The sequence below is a fragment of the Myotis myotis genome, unplaced genomic scaffold (assembly GCF_014108235.1).
Source record: "Myotis myotis isolate mMyoMyo1 unplaced genomic scaffold, mMyoMyo1.p scaffold_m19_p_9, whole genome shotgun sequence".
Taxonomy (NCBI): Eukaryota; Metazoa; Chordata; class Mammalia; order Chiroptera; family Vespertilionidae; genus Myotis; species Myotis myotis.
Window position 1 is genome coordinate 77,253,838 of NW_023416401.1, and position 26,535 is coordinate 77,280,372.

Here is a 26,535-nt window from a genome sequence, read left to right on the forward strand (position 1 = left end):
AGAGCACAATGGACTTCTTAGAATATCTTCCTTGTCATCACTTCCTACTCTTGGTCCATCATCTAATTGGAGACCAAAGCATATTGAAGAAGCAAAAGGCGTTTAATCTGTCTCATTCAAAGCTATAATTTTCCACCATTAGAGCCCAGTGATGGGCCAAGAAAATGGAGAAAAATGGATATAAGAATTACTTTTTATTTTAGATTAATTATATTCTTTTAATTTTTATTTGGATTCAGTGACAGATGTTTTCCAAGAGATGTACCCATGACATTTGGAATCTAAACATTTGGTGAACAAACTTCATGTTCAAATAAAAAAGCCTTAAGCTTAAATTTACCCTCAAAAGAGTTGCAAGTGTAATTGGAAGATTCTTTGAGTGCTTTGACCCAAAACCGTAGGTGAATGGTAAAAAGGGAAAATGATTTCCTAAAAGTAACATCTTCATTTTTCCCTAAAGGAGAGACCAAAGGTCACCAAGAACTAAATTGAAGCATAAGCACAGCTTGAGTTTTATCAGCTGAATTATACAATAATTTGTCTGTTTATTTACAGCTCTTCCTACAATTAAGTGTGAGTTTTTTTAGATATTTAATTATTTATAGAATAAATTTCAAGTTAATGTTTTCTAAATGGGTGCATCTGCTCAAATATATTTGGTATTTTCAGGAAGTCATATAGAAATATTTTAATCTTCCCCTTTTGTAATGGATTATACTCGAAAGAGGTACTGATCAAAGAAACTACGACAAGAATTACTATTACCAGGCATAAGGAATTCCAGTTATTCTTTTATTTTAGGACTTTTTCAGGAAACTTTACTATAGGGAATTAGGCCACCATTCCCACTCCAGTAACTATGGTAGACATTGTTAATGGATCATGATGCTCTGCCCCACTTGTTGTAGAAGACTAGAGAAAAACCAAGCAACGCTTTAGAGAATTGGAATTACACAGTTTTATTACGCCAGCAGACTCAGCAGAATAATTTCCCAAGTCTGAGCAAAGTAACATGCAGGGAGCTTCTCCTTTATACTTCCCCCCAAATATGGATTATGCTTCCTGTCCTTTCGCAGGCTTTGCAAAAAAGGCCCAGGTTTTGGGGGTCTTCAACCATATCTAATGGTCTGGCCTGGCGCCAGCACTAATACCCTCTCCCCCTGGGGCTGTGGCCTGTTCATAGTTTATGGCTTCTGCATTTAGGTAACAGGTCTTGCAAGACCGGTTTCTGGGAAAGAGGCAGTGACTTAATTATAGGTTATCAAGAATGTACACTGGGCTTGCTGGCACAGATTCAGATTGCTAGACGCCCCCCCCCCCCCCCCACACACACACACACACAAAAAAAAAAAATATCAGGGTTACATTGGAATTAGCCTTTTAGCCTTCTCATACTGAGCCCCATCCACGCCTCAGCCTAACAGTCAGTCATTACTAGTCAACTGATGAACATATAAGATAAAATCTATTTTCTACCCTTGAAATTGATGACCATGGAATAACATTATGGAGACAAAGAACAGATATTCAAAGAAGCAGAAGGAAAACTTAAACTGTGCTTCTAACCAGATCCTTCTGTCATTACTTTTCCATTTCTAGACCAATACTAAAGGTTACTTCCAGCTCTGAAATTTGGTGAATTGTCATTTTTTAAAAATCGCTGATTTTGAACCCTTTAGTCTTTTATCATGCATGCTTCATCTTCTATAAAATAAGTTCGCAAAGAGTAAACATTCTTAAGGTAGATTCCTGTAGGGGATTATTACATTCAAAACAATCTGTTTTCATTGCATTTTTCCAAGGAGGAATGGGCATTCCTTCTTACCACTGAATGTCCTCTTAAGAAGCTACTTAGTGGGTTTCTGCATACATCAGCTTGTTGGTTTGAATTTCTCTGGATCAATAAGCAGACTTGAGAGCATAGCAATGTAGCACTTGAGTCAGACCCCAGTTCATCCATCTAAACATTCTGCCTCTGACGTTGGCACCAAGGGACATTTTGAGGACCAGAGCAGGCCAAGAATGGCATAAATTTCTGAATACTACAGGGCTATTTACCATAAATATTTTATTTCCTTTAATGAAAATTCATTATTGACACAGTCATGGTATTCCTACAAGAATAACAAATGCAAGTTGGAGGCTCTTGCCCCTGCAAATAGGCCTCCTTCTATATATTGCCATGTTTGTGGGTTGAGACCACTACATTATTCACTGTATTTTCTACAGTAGCTACTGGCTCAGAGCCATGAGCAACACTGATGCCATGGCTTTTTATTATTGATAAAGAAATATGTTTCTAGTTCGTCAAATTATATTTCAGTGTTCTGCCAGGCCATAAGTCTATGTAACTAATGATTGGGATTCTTCAGATGCAAAGAATATCTGTTCCCTTCCAGGAGAAAAGCTTGTGGGATGATTGTGTGAAATTTTCTGCCAATATGGAAATGAGAAAAAGAGCTCTGAAGTGGAAACCAAAGAACTTCTCATAGGTGTTGGATCAACTTCAGCATCAGGAAAAGGGGGCAGAGACAGTCTACCAACTTGCATCAGGAATGAGGTGGCTCTGTGCTTCTGTTGGCAATGCTCGATGCATCCTTTCTCTATAAGTACACAGAAGGGAGGCCATTGAGGGCTGTTGCCATTATTGGGTGGAAATTCAACCGGATGTGAATGAGTCCTTTGCTAGAAAATGTAACCCTTGTTGAAATGGAGGGGTACAAAAGTGCAAAATTCCTAGCTCCCCTTGTGTAAATATGAGTTTGCCAGAAATAGACTCTGAGGCAGACTCAAGTACAAGTTTACTTGGGAGATGATCCAGATAGGGGAGTCCAGAATTGAGACAGGGAAGGGAAGGCAGCCAGTCAAAGGAATGTTAGAAAGCCACTTGTCACTGTGGACAACTAGAGCTTGATCCTGCTGAGAATTGGAACCTCAGTTATCACACTTGAGTGGGGAGGGAGCTGAGTGAGGTTGAGGGCTTCTTCAGATGTTGGTTGAGGGCTTCTTCTGGGGGAAAGAGCCGTATTAAGTCTTCAGCATATCCAGCCTTCCGTATCTGGGCAGAGCTCCCTTTCTCAGCTTTGGAGATACAGGTGTGGCAGTTGCTTAGCATGAAAGGGGTCAGACCCCAGGAATGTGGGTGGGGCATTGATGTCTTGGGAAACACCCCTTGTCCATATTTCTCCCTCCAATGAAGCTAGCATTTAATAATTAGATACCTGATACTAGGTACTGCATATTTCATAAGTATCACATTAATCCTCTTAACCACGTAAACTAGTATTGTTTTTATTCTCCCATTTTGCACATTAAGACTGAATGAGGTTAAGGAATTTCCCCGAGGCCACAGAACTCATGAATAGTGAAGGAGGGCTTCAAATTTAGGTCTTCAGGCGCTTAGAAAACCCTGGCTGCCTGTGGTAAGCAAATGTCACCACATTAGTATATTTGGCTGAAGCAACCTTTCTCAGCAAATTTGATTGGTAATATGTGTTTGGCAGTATTTTTTTAAATCCTCACTCGAGGATATTTTTTCATTCACTTTTAGAGAGCGTGGAAGAAAGAGGGAAAGACAGAGAGAAATATCGATGTGAGAGAAACACATTGATTGGTTGCCTCCTGTATGTGCCCTGACCAGGGTCCGGGCCTGGGAGGAGCCTGCAACTGAGGTACGTTCCCTTGACCGGAATCAAACCTGGTTCCCATCGGTTCGCAGGCTGATGCTCTATCCACTGAGCCAAACCAGCTAGGGCAGTGATGGCGAACCTTTTGAGCTCGGCGTGTCAGCATTTTGAAAAACCCTAACTTAACTCTGGTGCCGTGTCACATATAGAAATTTGTTGATATTTGCAACCACAGTAAAACAAAGACTTATATTTTTGATATTTATTTTATATATTTAAATGCCATTTAACAAAGAAAAATTAACCAAAAAATTGAGTTCATAGGTTCACCATCACTGGGCTAGGCGATAGTTTGATGAGCCCTCTCTTGAGGTTCTTGGTTACCATGACCTATAGTTCCATCTTCCTTCACAGAGATGCTACTCATCATCTTGTTTCCACGTGCACATCAATCCATTTGAATCCAGAACTTCGTTTCTGGCTTTTGAAAGGAAGGGCTGTGCCCTTTAAAAGGTTGGGGAGGAGGGAGTCAGTTTGCCCTTTCCAATACAGGAATCAACGTACTAGACATGTAACCCCAGTTATGATCTCACTCCTCCCCTAATATCTGTGTGAACTTAGACTGGTTATTTGCTTTCTTTCGGCCTTGATTTACTTATCGGTAAGTTAGGGATAATGTTCCATATTATGTAGAAGCAATGAAAAAGCAATAAATATATATTTACAATACTTGACAAAGATGAGTTCCATCCTTAAATTCAGGAAACTTAAAATTATTGGGATGATCTCAAAGAGCGTTGAGGCTTCCCTTGCCTCCCGCCGAACCTTTCACTCACTCAACTTGTAACTCCTCAGTGATCAGGACTGTGTATCCTGGTTCTTTCTGGAACTAGAGCTAAGTATGGTGCCCAGCACATGGTAAGAGCTGAACAAGTGTGCATTTTTTTTTTGCATGTGATTGATTTGGTAATACGTTTTCCAGTGTGAAAACACAGTCCTTAAAATGAGACAACCTCCTGGCAGGCAGCAGTTCCCCCGGGCACCCTGCACCCTCCCACTGCCAGACAGTCTCCCTCTAGCATTCCTATGGCTTTCTGAACCTCACTGAGCCGAAGAGGAGGGCACAGAATTGTCTCTGAAATGTTTCCAGGGACTAAATATTTAAAAAATGAAGTTGTGCCTATATCCATTTTCACACAGATTCTTTTGTGGATGATTCTGTTCAGGGTCTTCAGTCACGACAGATGCATACATCTGATCAACACTCATTAAGTGACTGCTCCATACTGGCCACTTAAACAGGCATTGAGGACACAGAGGGGAATACATTTTCTCTAACCCTAACCACCAGTCTAGTGGAGAAGACAGAAGAAACCAAAATTGCTGGAGGCAAGGCCTCCCTCATGTACAAAATGCTGCTGCATTGCCAGGGACTACAATAGTTATTGCATTACTCAGGGTGGGCTTGGATATGCTGGGTAACAAAAAGCCCCCAAATCACAGTGGCAAGAAGAAGAAGAAAAATGTTCTGTCTTACTTATGCTACATGTACAAAATGTACGTATTAGGGGTGTGAGCTTCTGATATCAGTCACTCAGGGATCCAGGCGGATGGGAGATTCACCCCAACATATGTTTCTTTGAATGCTTAGACAAGAAAATGCAAGCCTGTCCAGAAATATGACATGTTGTTTTACTCACCTTCTATTAATGAGAGCAAGTTGCTGGGCCCCACCTAGCCTTGAAGGGCAGCCACGGGCACACTCCTTCCGGGTCTCTGGAACAAGGAGAATGGGGTATTTGTGAACTGCCTGCATGGCCACCCAAGTTGGAATCCAGTTGTTGGGGAGATAACTGGCGTGTCATTTCTCAGCCAATAATTCTGTGTTTATACAAAAACCATTTCTTGGGAGAAAGAACCGCTGAGTACATTCACACTTGTGTTCATTTTCTCTTTCATCAACCCTGGCCTGGTGGGCACAGGCAATGGGGAGAGAAATGGCAGAGCTCCTGTCCTCAGGGAACTGTCAGTCCAGTTGAGTCAAAGGTACAATAGGCAAATGGCTGCAGTTTGGTTGGAATATCATGTGTCGAGGGCTCACGCAGTACAGGAGGGCCACCATAGGAGTGAGGAAGGCTCTGTGGGAGGCTAGTACTACACCCACTGGCAAGGTTTCCCCAATGTTCATGTGAGGGGCAGAAGGAGCAGCAGGTTTTATGGGGGAGCACAGGACAGATGAACGTGTCTAAAGCAGAACTGTGAAGTCACCCTATCACTGCAGGGGACAAGCTGGGTAGGATCAGGACTCCAGATTCTTGGGGCAATTCCCAAGAGGCAGTCAATCAAATTCTCTAGATATTTTGGTATGAAAGTCCCCTGGGATGAGACAACACACCGAGATTGCCTGGCTCATATTCCTTCTGCTCAGATGTGCTAAGGGAGCTGGGTGTTAGCATGTGTTGATCTTCATCTTGGCTGCTTCATTTGATCAATAGGCAATTAGTATGTCCAAAGATGCCATGAATGTCCCTGCTGCAGGTGTGTGTTTTTCTCAAAGAAAGCAGAAAGCACTCTTCATCTCCAGCAAACCTCCATTTAGATTCATCAAACTGAGGCCTCAGGAAAGCAGCCAGGAGAGAGGAGCGGGCCGCTGATTGCTGTTGCCTTGGCAAGGGGAATGCACTGGGTTTGGGCTCAGTGGTTTCTATGGGAACAGCACTGCTTGCCTTTGCTGGCCCCCTGGGGCTGGTGAGATGTACTGAAAGGAAAACTGAGAGGGAGAAAGAAGAAAGAGTCCTGGCTGGTGCGCTCAATGGTTAGAACATCAGCCTGCGCACGAGAGGGTCTCAGGTTCAATTCCCAGTCAAGGGCATGTACCTGAGTGCAGGTTCGATCCCCGCCTCTAGTCAGGGTGCATACAAGAGGCAACCAATCCATGTATCTCTCTCACACATCAGTGTTTCCTCCCCCACCCCACGCTTCTCTCTCCCCACTTCCACTCTCTCTAAAAATCAGTGGAAAAAACATTCTCACCCATTGGGTAAGGATTAAAAAAAAGAGAGAGAGAGAGAGCAGTAGAAAGAGACTTGGAGGATTTTGAAGGTGTTCAGGGGAACCCTCAGCCAGAAGTGGTCCCAGAAGCCTGATCATGGGAAGCACCTAGAGCAGTGGTTCTCAACCTTCCTAATGCCGCGACCCCTTAATACAGTTCCTCATGTTGTGGTGACCCCCAATTTCATTGTTACAAATTGAACATAATTAAAGCATAGTGATTAATCACAAAAACAATATGTAATTATATATGTGTTTTTTGATGGTCTTAGGCAACCCCTGTGAAAGGGTCATTTGACCCCCAAAGGGGTCGCGACCCACAGGTTGAGAACCGCTGACCTAGAGGGACGTGCATCATGCAGCTGCCTTGGACTAAACACAGTCCTGAAGAAACAGACGCCAGTGCCAGGCAGTCAGGAATTGGTGATAGGTGACTTCAGCCCCAAGAGAGAACGGAATGTGTCCTTGGCCCCCTGCCAGACCAGCATCCCATTATGTTATAATTACGAGGAATGGTGTTACATAACCCAGGAAGCATGGCTAGAGGTGCTTCACATACACTGTCTGCACCCTCCCCAGCAAGGATGGCATCCACACACCCATCCTACGGATGAAGGAAGCAGGTTCCGAGAGGGGAAAGAATAGCCTGGGAGAGGTGTAGGTAGGGTCTGACCCTGGCTTGATTCCCCACCTGGGCCCTTATGCAGAACCCAGTCAACAACTCAAAGCAATTATTACCTTCTCAAAGATGGACGAGCATCCTAGCTCTCACCCCTTGACTAAGAAATGCCGCTGGTTTGTGTGGGCTTGGGTATGAGGAAGCATGCCCAAGTGGAGGGCAGCTGGGGGGCATCAGCACCCCATCAGCCTGTGGGAGGCACTAGAAGCCCCACCTTGTTTTAAAGATGAGAAAACTGAGGCCAGAAAGTGCTGGGCAGAGCCTTCCGGTCCGGTGAGCTACCCTGCTTCCTCCACATGCTCTTGTCTTACACAGCTGCGGTTCTTCTGAAAACACCATCTCCCAGATGTGTGGTGGCTTGAGTCTAAGTCGGCCAGGTGGGGAGCTTGCTTGGTCCTGGGGAAGCAGCTCGGTGCTCTGGTAGCTCTGTTCTTGAACCGTTGGGCAACCTGGGCAAGGCTGACATTCTCCACCCCGGTCAGTGCCCAGGGTCAGCTCTCTTCAGCATTTTTCACCCCACGGATACCTAGTAAAGGTGTCTGCTGCGTGCACTAACTGCTCTCTGTGTTCCTGGGAGTAGTAAGGAGGAGCTTCGGGCCATTTGTCAGATGGCCAGTAGGCAAACTGAGGCTAAGAGAGGAAAATACACGCCACCAAAGGCCAGCCGTGGGAGTGCTGGCATCGAGCCCCGCATCTCCAGATGCCCAATTGAGGAGCCTTTCCTCGACCCCAGGCTGACCCCTTCCTTAGGAAGGTTAAATACAATCATTCCAACTGCCTTGGAACTTCAGCAAAGCAGCACTTCGTGAAACAGCGGCATGTGCATTGATAGGCTGTGTGGATAGTGCCTAAACGGGGGCTGATGAGGTCAGTAATAAGCATTAGGGGCCTCCCCCAATGAAGCTACTGCCCAGCGGGTCTCCACTGAGGGCTCTTACATTCTCTTAATGAGCCACCATGCTTAATATAACAACGCGTTACAATGTCGCTAACTAGGGTGGAAATCTTAATATCCAGGCCCTTCCATGCTGGGTTCGAAATGCAAATCCCAATAGGAGTTTATCCAGGCCTTTAAGCTTGGCCCAGGGTCTCCCTTCTGCCACCTCCACCCCACGCCCACTGCCATGTGCGGATGCCAGTTATGCATGAGCAAGTTATGGTCTCTCGTTCCTACTCATAAAGACACCCTGCACCTCCTCTCTCCCAGTTCCTACACAAGGGAGGCTTGGAAGATGACAGGGGTGGGGGACACAGGCTGTAGTGGACACTGGGCATCGCCACGCCAGACACGTGGAGGGTTTCCTGAGGCACCTGCGACTCTGTCCAGGCCCTGCTCTGATCCCAGGAACTCACTGGACTTGGCCAGTGCAGGCTGGATAGTAGTTCACGTATTTTCTCACTAACACGTTAAGTAGCGACCTAGAGACCACCCTGCTCCAGTGCTGAGTGAATAGCGTGGTATGCCGAATGGATCATGAAAACATCTTTTGGGGCAGAGTCCCAGGTGCTTTAACACAACTGTAGTTGGTTGCCTACCTTCTAATCTGCAGGAAACACTAATTTCCAGTTCGAGGTCGGTGAATAGAAAGATATCATTTTTTCTCATCCAAGTTCATGGACCCCCTACGAACATGAGGACTGGCAGACTGTCCCGACCCCCAGCACAGAGAGTGCTGTCATCTGTACTGAGCTGGTTTTCTCTCTCTTTTCTTCAGCCCTGCATGAGTTCCCCAGGGACATCTTCACCAATGAGAAACGGAGACAGGGAGCAGTGGTTCTCCATGTGCTCTGTGTAAGTACCTTCTCGTGGCTCGGCTGGAGGGTCCCAGGGGAGGCCTGGCCTGGGGGTGGGCAGTGGTGCCCACACTGGCATCGCCCCTCCCTCCTGTTCACACACCTGGCGGGGGGTCCTCGGAGCCTTGCGGGGGCAGTCTCTCAGTGTACCCTCTTTAAAAGGCCATGGGTTCATCAGCTGGCAGGCATCTGTGTGCATTCTGTTCTTGATATCCCACCCAAAGTGTGGACTCCAAGGCCAAACAGACCTGCTCCACACTCCTTAACTATGCTCGCTCTCTCTGCTCAAATGTCACCCCCTTGGGGAGCCCTTTCCTAACCAGCCTTTATATTGTTATATGATTATCTGCTTATTGTCAACCTCACTGACATGTAAGCCTCAGGAGAACTGGGACTTGGTTTTTGTCTGCGATTTAATTTCCCCACCTGTTCCCGGTATGTGGCAGGGGCAGAGTATTTGTTAAGTCAGTGGATTAAGTATAATGGCAACTGATACAGTGCCTGGCGTGTAGTAGGTGCTCACTGAAGTTTGTTCTGGCTCTGAACATCACCACTGCCCTAGCACGTCCTCTGCAAACCCAGTGGGCTGGAGGCCCAGTGGGCTGGAGGCCTGTGATTTCTCCCTGGACCCCGTGGGAGAGTTTGGAGAGGGGGTGTGTGGAGATATGTCTGAGGAGCGGCGGAGAAGCCGAAGGACCGGCCGGGTTCTGAACGAGGTGCGGCACTGTGCGCTTTCATCTCCGGGGCACCCACCCTCCCCCGGGATGCTATCATCTGGTTATTTATTGCTGTGAAAAAAATTCTTCAAATTCCGTGATGTACCCAATAACCACTTTACGTTGCTTCTGGGTTCTGTGGGCCAGTCGTTAAGAAAGGGCCCAGAGGGAATGCTGTATACAGGGTCCGGGCCTGGGTGGGTCGATGTGATGGCGGTGTTGACACGCACGGCTGGGGCTGGGGCCACTGCTGCTGGAGGACCCCCCAACCCCAAAAGGGCTGTCCACGCTCATGCCTGGGGTCCAGGCTGAGCACTGGCTAGGGCTGGGACTGTTGACCAGAGCACCTCCCTTTGGCTGCTCCAGCGTGGTTTCATGGGGGGGCTCTGGGAGAGGGGCTTACACTGAACACAGAGGGAACCTCACGGCCTGTAATGCCTAGGCCCCTAAGTCACAGGCATCTATGACTCAAGGGGAGGGGACAGAGACCTCACTTTTCAGTGCACACCTGGACTCTGGAGTTTGACCAATCACGGGCTTGGAGCCAGCTCTGCTGTTCTCACCTTGCATGTGGCTTCTGACAGGATATCTAACCTCTCCGGGCCCCTAGGCTGCCCGAAGCCTGACCCCCTCATGGTGAAAGCCATCACTTCTTCAAGTCTTTTCTCACTCACCTCAACCCCCCAGAACCACCTCCCCTGGGGAAAAAAAGGCATGAGAAGTCCCTTTTCAGCAAAGATAATCTCTAAAAATACCAAGTGATAAAGTTGGTGCTCTGCAGTCCGCCTGCCCGTTAGGCGAGCCCATGCACAGAGCGACTAATACGGATGCCAGCTGCCGCCCTCGGCACCAGGGAGCCTGCCTGTCAAAAGGCTGAGGAGACCCAGGCACTGAGCTGGTCCAGAATTCCCTGGGAGCCGTCAGCACCCTGTGCCCCGACATCTGAGAGATGAGACATCTGAGAGATGAGGTTGCTACTCTGGGCACAAACAGTGCGAGCTCCCTCCTCCCGGGCCACGTTGCCACCTGCAGCTGGCAGGGCTCCCTGAGGAAGACCCCAGATCTGGGAGGGACATGAGAAGCGGAGAAGGGGACTGACCATCATCCAGCCGTCTCTAGGCCCCTGAAGAGCTATGTCTGCCTCTTCCAGGAAGGGAGGGTCTCAGAGGTGTATTCTGTCACCCTGGGCTGCCTCAGAGAGGGCCACAGGCTGTTCTTTCATGGGATTAACTTCTGTCCTTTTAGATCTCAAGCAGAGAGCAGAGTCCTTTCAAATCATACTCTGAAACCTGAGCATTGGTACCCATGCTCATCCTTCCCCTTTCCACCTGGGCCCCGTGAGTGAGCTGTTCCTGTGAGGCCCCGTAAAGCCGTGGCCTTCAACCTCAGGTGTGCATGGGCCTTTGGACGCCCCCTCTCCCCCCAGAACAATCTTAAAAAGCCAAGCCTGCCTCTTTTTTTCTTTCTCTTTTCCATACAAGTACTTCCTTCCTTTGTGTATGATTTGTAGAAATCAGCCATTTCTGGTTAAACTTTTCAAACACCATAGATTTAATTTTTCCTTGAATCTTTCTGATTTTATCAATTTCAGAAGCCCCAAGTCCTGGAATTGCACTAAAGAAAGATTTCTATTCCTTCTGACTATTCTTTATATATGGGCGCCTAACTAGAGTGGGTAGTTCATCATCTGTGTAACTGTCAACAATGAATAGCCCCAAGGAAACACACTAGTCTTTGGACTTGATTGATAGCCGATCTGTTATAATGTTCAGACACTAAACGCAGTGTTTCCTGTTTCTGAGGAAATTTGCACCCCGTAAACTCAGGGAGCTGACCCCAAAGAGAGGAAGAAGCCTGTGGATAATTTTCTAGGACCATGGTTTGTTTGTGATTTCTAAGAATTTTGTGAAATTTCGCTAATTATCCCGCATGTCCATAGCTGAACCATTGAGATTGTAAGCCAATGTATACATTTTCTCTTCCAGTAAAAGCAGCTTTCAATAATCAGTGTTTGAAATTCTTCCTCAAAATGGGTCTGTTTTTAATAAATCAACCTCCACAGCAGAAATAAATGCCTTGTCTGCTTTGGGAAAGGATTCTTCCTACCTTCCAGCCTTCTTTTCGGGTGTTTGATGTAATCCCTCTCTTGCGGTCGGAGGATGTTTCTGTGTGCTTGTGTGTGAGGTGGTACAGAGTGAATGTGTAGTCCTTCTGAAGGCAACGTCCTGCTAAGTGAGTCTGTTTGGAAGAAGGGTCCAGCCACTGATTCAGCAACTCGGACCCATCCATGGACCAACCCAGGAAGGAAATATTAACCAGAAAGTTTCCGGTGTCCATCTTCATATTCTAAAACCTAGACAGGCTCTGAGGAGCCCACAGAAAACTCAAGCATTGACTCTGTGTGTGCAGAAGGCTCTTCTTCCTCCAGGGAGCAGTCAGGGCAGCCACCCTCGAGCCCCGTCAGGCTTCCCAGGGTGGCAAAAGTTTCCTTGTGGGCCATAGGGAGGTGCCTGGCCATCTGATCTGAGGCCTGCTCTGTCCGGCGGTGGGGACTCCCTTGTCCACAACTCCATCTTCACCGCATCTGGCGTACAGTGCCCACTTTAGGGGCTCACGGGTACTAAAAAGGGGTGGGCTCCACACAGGGTAGGCCATTTGGGGAGTTCAGGCAGGATTCTTGTGCTGGGCCATCAAACCAGGGCTCCAGCATGTGGAAGTTCTCCAGGGTTAGCAACAGGACCATAGCTGCTGATCCCTGTGGCATCCCTATAGGTGATGCCCAGGGCTGGACCCCAAGGTTGGTGGTCTCCCCCAAATCTCCAGCTCCTGTCCACATTTCTCTCCCCCAAACCTCCAGCTCCTGTCCACACTTCTCTCCCAAAAACCTCCAGCTCCTGTCCGCATTTCTCTCCTCCTCCTCCAGCCCAGTTTTTAATCTGGTCAGGAAATTGGGGAAATTCCCTGTGAGCCTGCATCCAATTCTCTCTTATCCCCAGATCAGCATTTTAAAGTCAAGAATTTGCTAATTCCTGTTTCATGATTCCACTAAGACCTCCTTGCTCCCCAAAGCTGCAGTGGAAACCAGTCGGCATTGGAGGAAGGCCCTCGAGTAGAGGTGGTGAAGTGTGATTGGGATGTGAGGGGGAGGAAGGAGGTTATTCAGATATCATCCTCCCCATGGGATTGTGGGTTTTCTAGGTCCGTTCCCGTATTTCCTCTCTGTGGCGGTATTCCCAGCCAAGCATAGTGCCTCGATGGCCTAGACGTCCCTACCCTCCCTGCCCCCCTCCATCTCCACACAACCTGCGCCTCATGCAGGCCCTGATGCTGCCTAGTATCCTCAGTGCACCTGCTCTGCTTGCTCGCTCCCTACCTGTACTGTTCACTGTTTCTTAGGTCACAGCCCCAGATGCGTCTAATGGGCCCAGCTCATAGGTTTCCTGCCTGACATGTGTCCCCAGCCGGCCTATGGGTTGACCTCCCCTGGGTCAGGTCCTAATCAGTCATTGTGATGGAAGGACAGGGCTTCCTTCAGAAGGTGCAGGGATGGCCAAACTCCTAATGGGGAGTCTGGGCTCCGCCACCCCAACCCCGAAACTAACTCCTCTACCCTGCGTGACAGTGAACGCTAATTTGGATGTGTTCTTGGAGAAGGGAGCTGGTCTGGGGAGAGCCCATGTCCCAAATGGGAAAGGCGACCTTACTCCTCTGAGCCTCCAGTTCCCCTTTAGTCCTGGGGGAGAAGGCTCTCTGGAAGGGCCTCACCAAGGAAGCCATTTCCTCGGGGCCTGAGCCTCTCAGTTATCTCTGCTGTCTAATTTCAATATCTGGAGGAATGGTTGCTCTGGGCAGGCTCCCTTCCCTGGGGTCCAGATTGCTTTTGTTAAGAGCCAGAGAATAAACTACTTAATGCAATAGCTGGTTCTTAGGGGCAGAAGGGCCAGGGTACAAGCAGGAGGTGGAGGAGACTCCTTCCAGCTTCACCCAGCCCCCCTTCCCAGCCCTGAGAGAGGCAGCTTTGCATATCAAAGCTCGCCAGCCACCTCAGCCCCAGGGGTTAGGTTATGTTTGTCTCTCCAGGGCCTGTCCTTGGTCTTTCTGGACTTTGAGACTCTACTTCTATGGCCCAGCACTAATGGAACTTTCTGTGCTGATGAAAGGTTCTCTGTCTGCACTCTCCAATGTGGTAGCTGCTGGCCACCCATGGCCACTGAATATTTGAAATGTGGTTAGTGTGACTGAGGAACTGATTTTTAATTTTATTTCATGTTAATATAAATGTAATTAGCCACATGTGCCCTAGAAAGCATAGTGATGAGTTCTAATTTCGCCTCATCTTCCCTCCCTTTGATTATGTTCTTAACTTGAAATCAAGAAGCAGAAATGGCCAGGGAAAAGGTCACTAGCAAAGGATGCAGGGAAGGCACCTTGGGGCCACCACTGTGGGATGTGCTGTGAGGAGAAAGGACGCCTCGGAGTAAGGAAATGTATGTCCCTAACAAGCTCCCGTGCTGTGGAGCGAGTCACAGAACTGCTCCCAACCTCAGTTTCCATGTCTGTAAAGTGGGAGCATATAGTAGGTGCTCGGTAAATGCTGGATTTTTTCAGTCTTCATCTTCTCCCCACCCCACACCCCTATACGGGCAGCTCACTTTTGCTTAACCCATCCCCAAACTCCTCCTGTCAGGGGAGCAGAGTCAGGTCCATTGGGTAACAGCCAGTCCTGTGAGCTACAGGACAGGGGTCACAAAGGCCTCTCTGCAGCTGGCATTTCTGCCACGCCCAGGGCTCTGGGTGAGGGGCTGCTGCAAGCATTTGGAGTTTTAAGGAGACCTGCATGATCTGGTCAGCAAGGTTTCAGCAACAACTCACTTGCTGGGCAGACTTGTTTAGTGTTTAGTTAAGGGATTTCACCCTGGAAGAGAAAAATGATTAGAAGAGCTTGTGGAATTTGCTGTTTACTCTTGGAAAAGTGCTGAGCATGTCCTTAATTTGTCAGTGTCAACACAAAGCTAAAACCGGTGTGCAGAGAGGATTAACACAGAGAGAGTAAATTGTTCTATTTCGATAGATCTAAGTTACTCCCGACCCTCTTTGCTCCCGAGACTTCTTTCCGAAGGCCCCGGCCTGGCCATGAAGCCCATGCGCTGCACCCAGGCTTGCAGTGGATGGATTCCCCAGGACCCCCGAGCTGGAGATAAAGTGTGATCCCTTAGAGCAAGCATGTCAAACTCAAAGGCTAACATGGGCCAAATAAGGTTTAAGTTTATGTGGGCCACAAAAAAAATAAAATAGCTTCAATTTTCATAGAACCGTAGGTTTATTTCGGTAGAGACATGCTGAATACAAAGGGCTAAAATAAATGAGTAATCATTAACATAAAATAATAGGACATTTTAATAAAAATTAATATTTTTTCTTGAACATTAACTTACCAGACACTGCATAACTGCACAAACTAATAAGTGTAATGCAAATAAACCTATTTTTTTTGTTCTCTGAAAGCGAAATATTTCCTTTTGCACACACCAAAAAAGTCATTTTAAGATGAATGACATGGCAATGGGCTGCTAAAATATTCGCTGCTAGTATTAGTGGAGAGAAATGGTGCACCTGTGTGTAAGGTACATAAGGGAATGAATGCAACACGATTATAGTAATTAGTCATTAGCAAACATTGTAGTTCATTATTCATAACTAGAGGCCTGGTGCACAAAATTTGTGCACGGGTAGGGTCCCTAGGCCTGGCTGGTAATCAGGGCCAATTGGGACTTCCTGCTGCCCCCCGGGCCTCCCTTCATTCTGCGCCACCCCCTGGTGGTCAGCACATGTCATAGCGAGCGATCGAACTTCCTGTCTCCCAGTCAAACAATCTGCATATTAGGCATAGAGATAGATAGATAGATAGATAGATAGATAGATAGATAGAGATAGAGATTATGTATAACAGGATATTGTAAGAATTAAGTTATGAAATTTTTATTAAAACATTTCTTACATACCGTTATATTGGCTGGGCCGCAAAAATATTCCTTATGGGCCGTGAGTTTGACATGCTTGCCTTAGAGCAGTGATGGCAAACCTTTTGAGCTCGGCGCGTCAGTATTTTGAAAAACCCTAACTTAACTCTGGTGCCGTGTCACATACAGAAATTTTTTGATATTTGCAACCATAGTAAAACAAAGATGTATCTTTTTGATATTTATTTTATATATTTAAATGCCATTTAACAAAGAAAAATCAACCAAAAAAATGAGTTCGCGTGTCACCTCTGACACGCGTGTCATAGGCTCGCCATCACTGCCTTAGAGCCTGCACTGGAACAAGACCCATCTGAGTTTCAGCCCTGGCTTTTCCACTTATTAGCTACATAGCCACAGGCAAGTTGCTTGGCCTTACTGAGCTTGTTTCCTCACATGTCCCTGGAGATACATACCCACTTCGTCAGGTTGCACCCACTTCATCAGGTTGCTTTGAGGAATATGTAAAGACAGATGTTCCAAGCTCTTAGCAATGTGTCTGGCACTGCGTAGATAACACCCCACCTGTACCCCTTAGTTCTTGCAACTTGTATGGGCCCGCCTGACTCCTGCCTGACTCCCAATATCCAGCCCCTGTTACTTGACTTCTTCTGGTCCCCAGAATGCAGGACAACCCAGAAGTAGCCCTCAGAGAGGAGGTGGTGGATAAATACTTCAGTTCCCTGGTGCCTCAGTTGGGCTAAATGAAACATGTGTTCCACCCTATCTCCCAGAGTTGCGTGAGCAGGGTAAGTTGAAGGTGCCAACCCAGTACCTTGTTTGAAAGCATCTTGATTAGCTGCCTGATCTTCTCCATCTCATTTTCCTGCCATCTCCTGCTGTTTTCTGGGGTCTTCCTGCCCAGTGAAAGGACTTGCACTGGAATCTTGGTATCCAGTTCTCTCCTGAGACACCGAATGCATATCACCTACCATTATTATTATGCCCATTTGGTCTCTCTCTAGAACCCATGAGGCTAAGGAGATGCAAGATTCTGAGTCTCCCGTTCCTTCTAGACATCCCCAGACCAAGGTGTGACTGAGTTCACCTATAGTATCTGTGTCCTCATGTCTTGACCCCAATGCCATACGGAAGGAAGCCAGGGACATGGGCTTTGGAGCAGACAGTTTTCTGATCTTATGAGGAGCCCCAGATGGTGATGGGAGAGCGTATACACATTGTTTAGATAATAAACGTATTCTCTTGGAGACCAGCCACCTGCAGGGTGCTGTGTGTCCCTCTCCATCTTATTTATCTAATTTATTTCTTGGTCCACCCATCCCTACTCTATGTATTTTTTTAAATTCATTTTGTTTATAGAAGATAAACTTTGTGTTCCTCTGAGATGACATTGCCAACAGCCACAGTTTGTATACAATAGCTATGAATGGACTACTTATACTTTTGTAGCATTTTCTCTCTGAAGAGTATACGTTTAAAAGCTAAGTAAACAATGAGGTAATGCCATTTGGATTCATCACATGTCCTAGCTTAAAGAACTGGTCTTTAGCAAATATTCAAAAAATCAATCTGGATAAAATAGTCAATTAAATGCTCTCATTTATCAGAAAACACTCCATGCATTTTAAATGGTGGTACTCAGTGGTTTTGCTCAACAGTTTCCTGATGATTCTGTTTTATGGAGAACCTTATACAAGACCTGCTATTTATCATGGTTCCAGACGTCAGAATAAATGCTCTCCAGAGGGAACTTCGTGTCCCCTCTATTTATTATCCCTCCTACCTGGTATAGGAGTTCTAAGTTTAACAAAAAAACCTGACCTTAAAGCCCAGAAGCTTCTGTACCCAGGGATGCAGCTCTGCAGCCTGTTCCACAGTCTCCGGAGTCATTTCCTCCCTGCAGATCGGCACCGGAAAAACTCCTGTGGCTGAGACAGGTGTCTCAGACGGGGCTCCCCGAGAAGCCGGCCTGAAACAGGGAGCCAGGGCAGGCGCTTCCTTTAGGGCAGTGGTTCTCAACCTCTGGCCCTTTAAAACAGTTCCTCATGTGTGACCCAACCATAAAATTATTTTCGTTGCTACTTCATAACTGGAATATTGCTACTGTTATGAATCGTAATGTTAATATCTGTTATGCAGGATGGTCTTAGGCCACCCCTGTGAAAGGGTCATTTGACCGCCAAAAGGGTCGCGACCCATAGGTTGAGAACCACTGCTTTAGGGGATGGTCCCAGGAAGCACCCTGCAGAGGGGGGCAGAGGAGGAAAGGCAGCCCATAAGGGCTGTGTGGTAAGGCCAGTGACCCCTGAGCACAGGGCTGCTGAGCTGATGCCCCACCCCCTGGACGGGCACATAGTGGAGAACATGACCTTCCACTGAGGAGCCCAGCGGAGGTGCAAGGGGCCTGCAGTGTGTAGCCCCGCCTCCTGTCAGTGCAGGCAGAAGGCTGCTTCCATGGAGGCCAGCTGCTCCGAAGCCCTCCGGCCCACAGATGGAAGTTGTCCGGTTGTCATGCCAGGAACATGAGTGCCAGGGATGAGGGTGGGCACTGCCAGTGCCTGCCCGACACATACCAGCTGGGCTGCCCCAAATAGGAGCGGACTTGCACCTGTGCCCACCCCTTGAGCTCATCCTGGAGATCCTGGATGGCGACTTCCCCTGCGTCTTCTCCCAGTTCCCCCTTCCACACACAGGCGTGGTGTGTGTGCTTGCAGTTCAGATGCCACCAGTGTCCCCCAGGTGAGTTCACCCGTGGGAGATCCTGAGGCCAACTCTCCTGTAGTCCACAGTCTGTCTGAACCGCCTCGGGGTGGGAAGTAGAAAAAAGATGGCATCCTCTCATCCAGTGAACTGCGGGGAGTCTGCAGCTGCCCAGCTCCCACCCCCCGCATGGAGAACTGTGCACATGCCCCCCCTCCCCCGCCCGCCCCACACACACACACCCCAGAGGACTTTTCTCCCTATCCAGCCCTTCACATTTCCTTTCCTACCCGGTGAGGCGAGAAGAACAAAGGTCTTGTCTTGTCCCAACACCTTTGTCTCCTTCAATGTGTTCCCTCCAGTGCTGCAACCGACTTTGGACTTGACAAGTTCTATTAGTTCTTCAATTTCTCAGGATTAGGGTGAAGGTCAAGGGTGCAAGCCCTGACTGCCATCTACTGCCCAGGTGGTCTCTAATACTCTGAGCTTCTGTTTCCCCACCTGGGTATGGGGATGAGGCTAGCACCTACCTCACAGGAAATTTATTGTGGGATACGATAAAGCATGTAATATCTCAGTCCGGTGCCTAGAAAATAATAGGTACCAGACAGTGTTAACTCTTGTTATTTTCATTGTTCTACTCTGCGTCATTCTGTGGGCAGCTTTTGTCCAGTGTCCATCAAGATGATCTTCCTAGCTCATGTTCCCTTCCAGTCCAAATCAAGCCCTCCTAGCACCAGATCAACGTCTTGAGTGCAATGTCCAGGTGATGCCTTGCTCAGACGTCTTCCTCAGCAATGGGTGGGGTGGGGGCGGGGGTTCCTAGTCAGACTGTTGGGTTTGAATGCCAGCCTCACCTCTCTTTAGGAACATTGCCTTGGAGCAGTCACTGGCTTCTCTGTGCCTTAGTTTTCCTTTAACGTGAGGATAATGACAGGATGTGCTTCCGCGAGCTCTCCATGTGGGGGTTAGAGAAATCAGTCCTACCAAGTGCATAGAGCACAGCCTGGCACTCAGGACATGCTCAGTAACTCTCAATCGTTGTCATTATTGGCATTTGGGCGTCCCCACCATCCATGTGCTAACCATTTTTTCAGGCTCTTTTTTTCTCTTCTTCTGTATACCCATATATTATAGACTAGCAAAAACAGATTATTCTCCACCCACCAATAAATGTCAGGGTCTTCCTGACCCCAGTTCCTGGCCAGGTCCCCCTCACCGTTGGCCTCCTGGAAGCTCCAGCCTGATGCCTGTCCTCCTTGAAGCTTTCCCTGACTTCCCATAAGGAGAAGTACTACTTTACACTCGCTTAGATATTCCCCTGCTCTAAACTCCCATCTTCTTGTTCATCTCCCAAGGAACTTCATGCAAGCTGCCCTTAGTTGTAGCACACGTCTTCCCTCTCCCCAGATTAGTATTGGTGAGCTGGGACCATGTTTTAGTCATCTTTATGTTCCTGTCACAGGCTGCATGGCACCTTGCATGCAGGATTTGCTTCTTGAAGATGTAGTGCAGCGGTTCTCAACCTGTGGGTCGCGACCCCTTTGACGGTCGAACGACCCTTTCACAGGGGTCGCCTAAGACAGTCCTGCGTATCAGGTATTTATATTACAATTCATAACAGTAGCAACATTACAGTTATGAAGTAGCAACGAAAATAATTTTATGGTTGGGTCACAACATGAGGAACTGTATTTAAAGGGCCAGAAGGTTGAGACCCACTGGTGTAGTGTGTGAGTAAATGAATGAGTGAAGTGCACTTACTAGCTTATCTTTTGAGCATATACTCAGTATCAGCTGGGAAGAGTTAAAAATGAAAGAGGTGAGCAATGAAAATGACAGGATGTTTTCACAGGGCTCCAGGGGTTCCCTCAGTCCTGAGCATAACAAGATGACCTTTTGTGGATGGACCGACATTGAGAGAAGGGTCCTGAATTAAATACTCAGGATACTCCTCCTCCTGCCCCCCAACCCCCACCCCCCGTGCACAAGGCAGGACAGAGCAAGTTAAAGCAAGAACGCAGAGGCCACCTGCTTTAGCTACATACCTTGGCTCTGCACCATGTCGGTACTTCCCAGGTAGCTTGGGCTTTGCAAAGATCCAGTGGCAGCAGACACCTACCCCTGAAGAGACGAGTCTGTTTCACAAGGACTCAGAGGCCTTTCCAAAATCTACACAAAGATGTAGCACCTAAAGGAACATCTTCAAGAACAATCACAATGTTCCCTGACTCGATTAAGGTGAATTATTTCTCCGGAGGGTTGGTCTCTATCTACTGAGGTATCATTTCAGCAACCAAAAGGCAGTGCTCACATACGAAAGGCACCCAAACATGTGATTAGTAAAAGATCAGCATAGGAGGGTTTGGGGGCTGTACCTTTGGTTTCCTAAGCTTGTTTGGCCTAAGGACCAATGACAGGAAAGGACACCGGCCTGTTTGTACCAGACTCCGGGACTTCACGAGGACCCCTTTCTCTTCCCGAGATCCCAGGAGCTTCTTGCTCTCTGCAGAGGCTCCGGAAGGCTTTCCAGGGCTGTTCTTATTGCCGGTGCTCTTGTTCTCTCATGTTAAGGAATGCCAAGGACCCCCAAAGTGCACTTGCCCTTTCAATTTGCAACACCTATTTCATTGGGGAATTTGGAACCAGTTTCTAAGAAGCTGGTTCATAGGACATTTGGATTAAACTGCCAACCATCAACCCTTCCACTTGCTATAGGATGGCGCCCAAGATGGGGCCCACTTACCCAAATCTTTACTCTCAGGGCATGTGTCCTTGACTACCTATGGTGCTCCCTTTGAGAGTTTTGTTTCCTGGGGCTCTCTTTGCATTTCTCCCAAGAATTCTGGGAGCACATGGGTTTCTTGGTGACATGCTCTTCCACCTAGAAATCTCAGAGCAAGTATGCAGATTAGATCCAACTGTGGCCCTCATTCTTGGGCATTTGGTTAGGATGCCTTTTGCAAATTCTTGTGATATATCCTTGGATTACTGAGCACTCCCTGATCCTGGCCTATAGGTCATCATGGAATCTGCCTTGTCAGCTATTGTATTAGCACTCTGGTGGTTCTTGTTTTATGCAGAAAGGTGGAAGCCTGATCATCTATTTTTTCTTTTCTGGAACTTGCTAGAACTGCCTTTTCCTCTGTGCTGTGGATGCAGGGATTGAGGCAGACGTGTATCCTTGGCCGTAACCATGCTTTTCAGCATCTGAAGCTGTGATAGAACCAGCAGTTTTGGCTTATGCTGGACCCTTAACATTTCTCTCCTGGACACAGGCCTAAATTCATTTGACGGCATCCCTTTTTCATTTTACAGAGTTGGCTGAGACAAGATCAATTACTCCTCTGTGGAGAGCAGGCCCCGGAGCATACTTTTATCCCCATGCTCATATGCATATGCAATACGTGAATGCACATGTTACACACACATGCATGCCTATGAATGCTATAATCCTTTATTTTATTTTCTGTTATTTTTCCATGATCATTTATCCCCTCTATGCCCCTCCCACCTCACCTACTTCCCTTCCTCCCACAATCACCACACTGTTGTCCATGACCATGTGTTCTCTCTTTTTTCTTTTTTTGCTTGTTCTCTTCACCCTCCCAACCCCCAACAGGAGAGCTGTCTACCTGCTCTCTATCTATGAGTCTATTTCCATTTTGCTTGGTTGTTCAGTTTGTTCATTAAATTCCACATATAAGTGAGGTCATATGCTACCTGTCTTTCTCTGACTGGCTTATTTCCCTTAGTTTAATAACCTCCAGGTCCATGTATGTTGTCCCATAGGGTAAAATTGTCTTCCTTTTTACAGCAGAGTAGTATTCCATTATGTAAATGTACCACAGCTTTTTTATCCACTCATCTATATACTTATATACACTTAGGCTGCTTCCAAATCTCAGCTATTGTAAATAACGCTGCAGTGAAAATAGAGGTACACATAGTCTTTCAAATTCGTGTTTTGGGTTTCTTTGGATATAATCCTTGTTTGAAAGACAATAGGAATGATTTTTAATATATTAGGCACAACTACTTAAAGTGTGATTCTGAATAAGTAAAGGGGTATGTGTGTGTTCGTGTGTGAGTTCGTGCCCATGCATATATGCTTATGTGTATTTTTTTAAATATCTCCCTTGGCAACTCAGCACTCCACTGAAGAGAGAGTGTGGGTTGGCAAGGAATCAGTTGTAGTTTGGAAAAGAGCTATGAGTTTTTAAGACAGCAACCTTTCATTCTTCCCTGCAAACCCATTTATCTCTTAGCTTGGCCCTCTCAGCAATTATCGCCACCATTCATTGAGTTGCTCAGGTTGGAATCTCAGGAATCAAACTTGATTTCTCCCCCTCCCACCATACCCATCAGTAAGTCCTGGCCAGTCCATCTCTCTCTTCATCCGCTGGCATGAACATTATCCAGGCCACCATCATCCTTCCCCTGAATCAGGATCTCCCCCTCATGCCCATATTCCATGTAGTGGCGCAGGCGATCCTTTAAAATCATACGTGGGGATCAGGACAGTGTATTCTAGCTCTACCTGCCACGACAAACTCATTGCCTACTTCCCCTGCCTGCTGCCCACTCCTATCCTTCAGCTCTGCAGACCTTCCTGCCCTTCCTGTTCCTTAAACATTTCAAGAACATCCCATCTTTGGTCCTGGGTACATACCCTTACTTTAATTACATGTTGACCTTCTATACTGCTGTCTTGTGCAGCTTGCTACACACTTGTCCATTCTCACTTGTGTGTGAACACTCACAGCCTGCCACTGGGAGGCTTCGCTTCACTCTTTGTTCTGCTGGCAAAGGAACCAGATTTTCCTATACCAAAAATGGTAAAAAGTGAATCTTCTTGTTTCTCATCCTATAGTAAATAGACGAGTCAGCTTAGAGAGGAATCTGTTCAAACTAGGAAGTGTTCAGCATGACGAAAGAGATGATTTATTGTGCCATCTCTTATAAAAGTAGCTGGCCCTCACTAAAGAAAAAAGTACTGTTGGGAAGGAAAGGAAAGCTCTTCTGTGAATGTATTCATATCGCCTTGATTCTGCAATGGTATTGACATGGAGACACGGCATGAAAAGGGAAGGGAAGGGGTGTCCAGCACTGTCAGACATGGCAGAAATCCCATTGTGATATTTCTAATAACAACATACAAATAAATCATATCTCTGGGCATCCACAGGGCAGCCATATGCTTTGAATGTCTCCAAATCAGTCGAGTGCTGAGGGCCTCTCTCTGTCTTTGGGGTGATGGCCCCAGACCCATTCACCAAAGGAGAAAGAGTGGCTGGGTGATGGTGTCCATATCTTAAGCTGTTGATTTCCAGGATGGCTCAATGGTGGCAGGTCCTTCTGGCCCAGAGCCACCACTGCTCTAGTTCTCTAGGACCTTGAGTATGTCACTTGCCCCTTTGGATCTTGGCTTCCTTACCTTTAAATGAGGAAAAAAATGTTCTTAGGGCCCACTCTGACTCCAAGATCCACATTTTGTACATAAAATATGAAAGGGCTTCTAGGAGGCTTCAAGCTTCTATCCCTGGGCATCCGTGACATTTTCCAGTTCCCCAGGACACGGCCCCTTCCAGGAGCCTGGAGTTCCTGGACACACACAGGAGTCGTGATATTGCACACTTAAAACTCACCTGGGTAGCTGGAGCTGCAGGTGAACAGGCAAGTCTCCTTGGCCCTGGGACCAGATCAGGTCACATGATCATGTGGGCAGAACACAGGCCTGCAGCTGCTCCATATAAGGATGGGACTCCTGTGGAGAAACAAAAGCCTCTGCCCACAAAACAATAACGTTAGTGGCAAAGGGCAAGATCAGAGGGGGCCTGTGTGCAACGGCCCAGCTGCTCCGTGTGCTGCATTTGCACCAGTTCATAGGCATCGGGATGGGAGCTGAGCAGAGAGATCGCCCGAGGTTTGTGGCTCCCCTGCCTTAAGCTCACCACCCGGTTAACAGGCCACAGCTGCTCTCATTTCATTTTTCAGCCGCAAATGGACCCATATGTGGTCCAAGTGCATCAGAGGGTTTCCCTGAAGTTCAAGAATGCAATCAACCAAGTCGTTGGGAATTTCTTCTCTCCTGCTAAGATGCTTGTACGGGAGAGTGGGAGAAAGGGAAACATGACCTATGGGACTATATAATGTACAAGTGCAGCTGCCCATTTGTCTTGCTCCCAAGTCATGAAGCGAAAGGAGGGAGAATGGCTAATGGTTGGAGTCTGCTGTGACTCTCCTTAAATCCTCCCACCTCTGCAACCCTCCTCATATAAATGAGTAACCTAGGCCTGGAGAAGTACCTAGTCCAAGGGAACAAGTTGCTGATGTCATTTTTAGAGCTATGCATGCATAAATGCCTCAAGCAAACCAAGAAGAGTTTCTTGAGACCAGTGTGAATGAGAAATGCAGAACCAAGACAGGAAGGGCCAAATAAGCATGCATGGTTCTCTCTTCCCAGGAGTCTGACAGCATGTAAGACTCGAACTGGGAAACATTACACCGGAATGAAAGTTGCAAGCAGACTTCTAAGTGAACGTGGATGATTAAAGCTCTGACAGTTAAATGACTTGTCCCCTGTGATGTAGGTATTATTTCCCCCATTTCACAGAGGAGAAAACTGAGACATGGAGAAATTCAGCAACTTGCCCTGGACACACAGCTCGTGAGTGACCGAGCTGGGGTTGGACCCGGGGCCATGGCCTCCAGAGTGGGAGCACAGGGAGGGAGGCCCCATTCCCATACGGTGACTTGAATGCTGACTCCAGAAGGGTCTGGGGGCATGTTTTTTGATCAGTTTTCTCAGTTTTATTCTCAACCCAGCTCTAGAAGCTACTTTCCAATTCCCATAAGCTTGTCAGAGAACCCAGGGCAGCTGTGGAGCCATAGTCCTGGGAACTGTGGCCATGCCTGCTTTCAGGACACTGTCAGCAAGCCTCAAGTCCAATGCCAAGGTGGACTGGGCATTCTTGGACAGGCTTCATATCCAATCCCTGAGTGACTAAATCTGTCCGCACTGCTCCTTCGTTCACCACCCCAAGGAGAGGGGACACTGGGGTAGACCCTGGTCATGGCTCAGGCCTAGGCCATGCCCTGGCCCTTTGCTCTTGTCTGAGCATCCACACTGGTGTTTGCACAGGGCCAGTGGGTGTTTGCAGGCTCGTCTGGCTCTGTCTGCTACCCTCATTTTTCTGAGATTCCGGAAGCCTCTGAATAGCACTCATGATAATTACAGAATTCCCACATATATTGATGAGAAACAGCTACACAAATAGCACGACTTGGTATTTACAAAGTGCCAGTTTCCTGTAAATATAGAATTTTGGCAGTTACTGCCAAGCAACTCGTCCACCTTCTGGAGGCAGCACTTGTCTTATTTCAGCCCTTTACAGGGGACGTTTGTGTCCCTTCTACCTGCGGCCAGTCTCATGACCTCAACAGATACAATTCCATGAAGCAGCCAGACAGTCTGAAACCAAGAGCAGTGATCCCCAATCCATTTCAGAGTGTGGCGACTCTTTTTTACATTCAAGGAGTGTTTGACCACTCCTCCACCATCTAAGCATAGACAGACACCTGACCCCCATACAATAAGGCAGGCCTCTCCATGGGTCTGTTGTCTGCAGAGTGGAAACCATGGCTCATTTGTTGATCTAGAGTAGCATTTCCTTAACTGTTTCCTGAGGTGCTGCAGAAAGAAAGATCATCACAGGTATTTTGTGAAAAATAAAGATTCTTTAAGTGTTTGAGAAATGCTAAGTTATTGTCTAAATTCAGGGTTTCTCACAAACTTTAAATATGCTAACATGGACCATGACTCTCCGTATGGGAAGTATAATGGCAGGGTTTGCAAAACTGACCGCAGAACTCTCTTTTTCACAGAGTACTTTACAGGCACTTGCAAAGCATCCTACTTTGGGTAAAATGACTAACCAACTGCAGCTCTCATAATTGATTTCAGCTCAGCTCTCAAAGGGCTGGTA

General features: G+C 47.3%; 1 protein-coding gene across 5 annotated transcripts in view; it reads left to right on the top strand.

The window, feature by feature from the left end:
* SLC24A3 (solute carrier family 24 member 3) overlaps positions 1-26,535 on the top strand; it is a 490,708-nt gene that overhangs the window by 283,671 nt on the left and 180,502 nt on the right. For 3 of the 5 annotated variants that reach the window (XM_036323251.1, XM_036323253.1, XM_036323254.1), the window contains one exon: positions 9,072-9,148. The exons of the other annotated variants lie outside the window; for them this stretch is intronic. In XM_036323251.1, the coding sequence (XP_036179144.1) occupies positions 9,072-9,148 (77 nt within the window). The remainder of the gene's footprint in view (positions 1-9,071; positions 9,149-26,535) is intronic. 5 annotated transcript variants of the gene reach the window in all.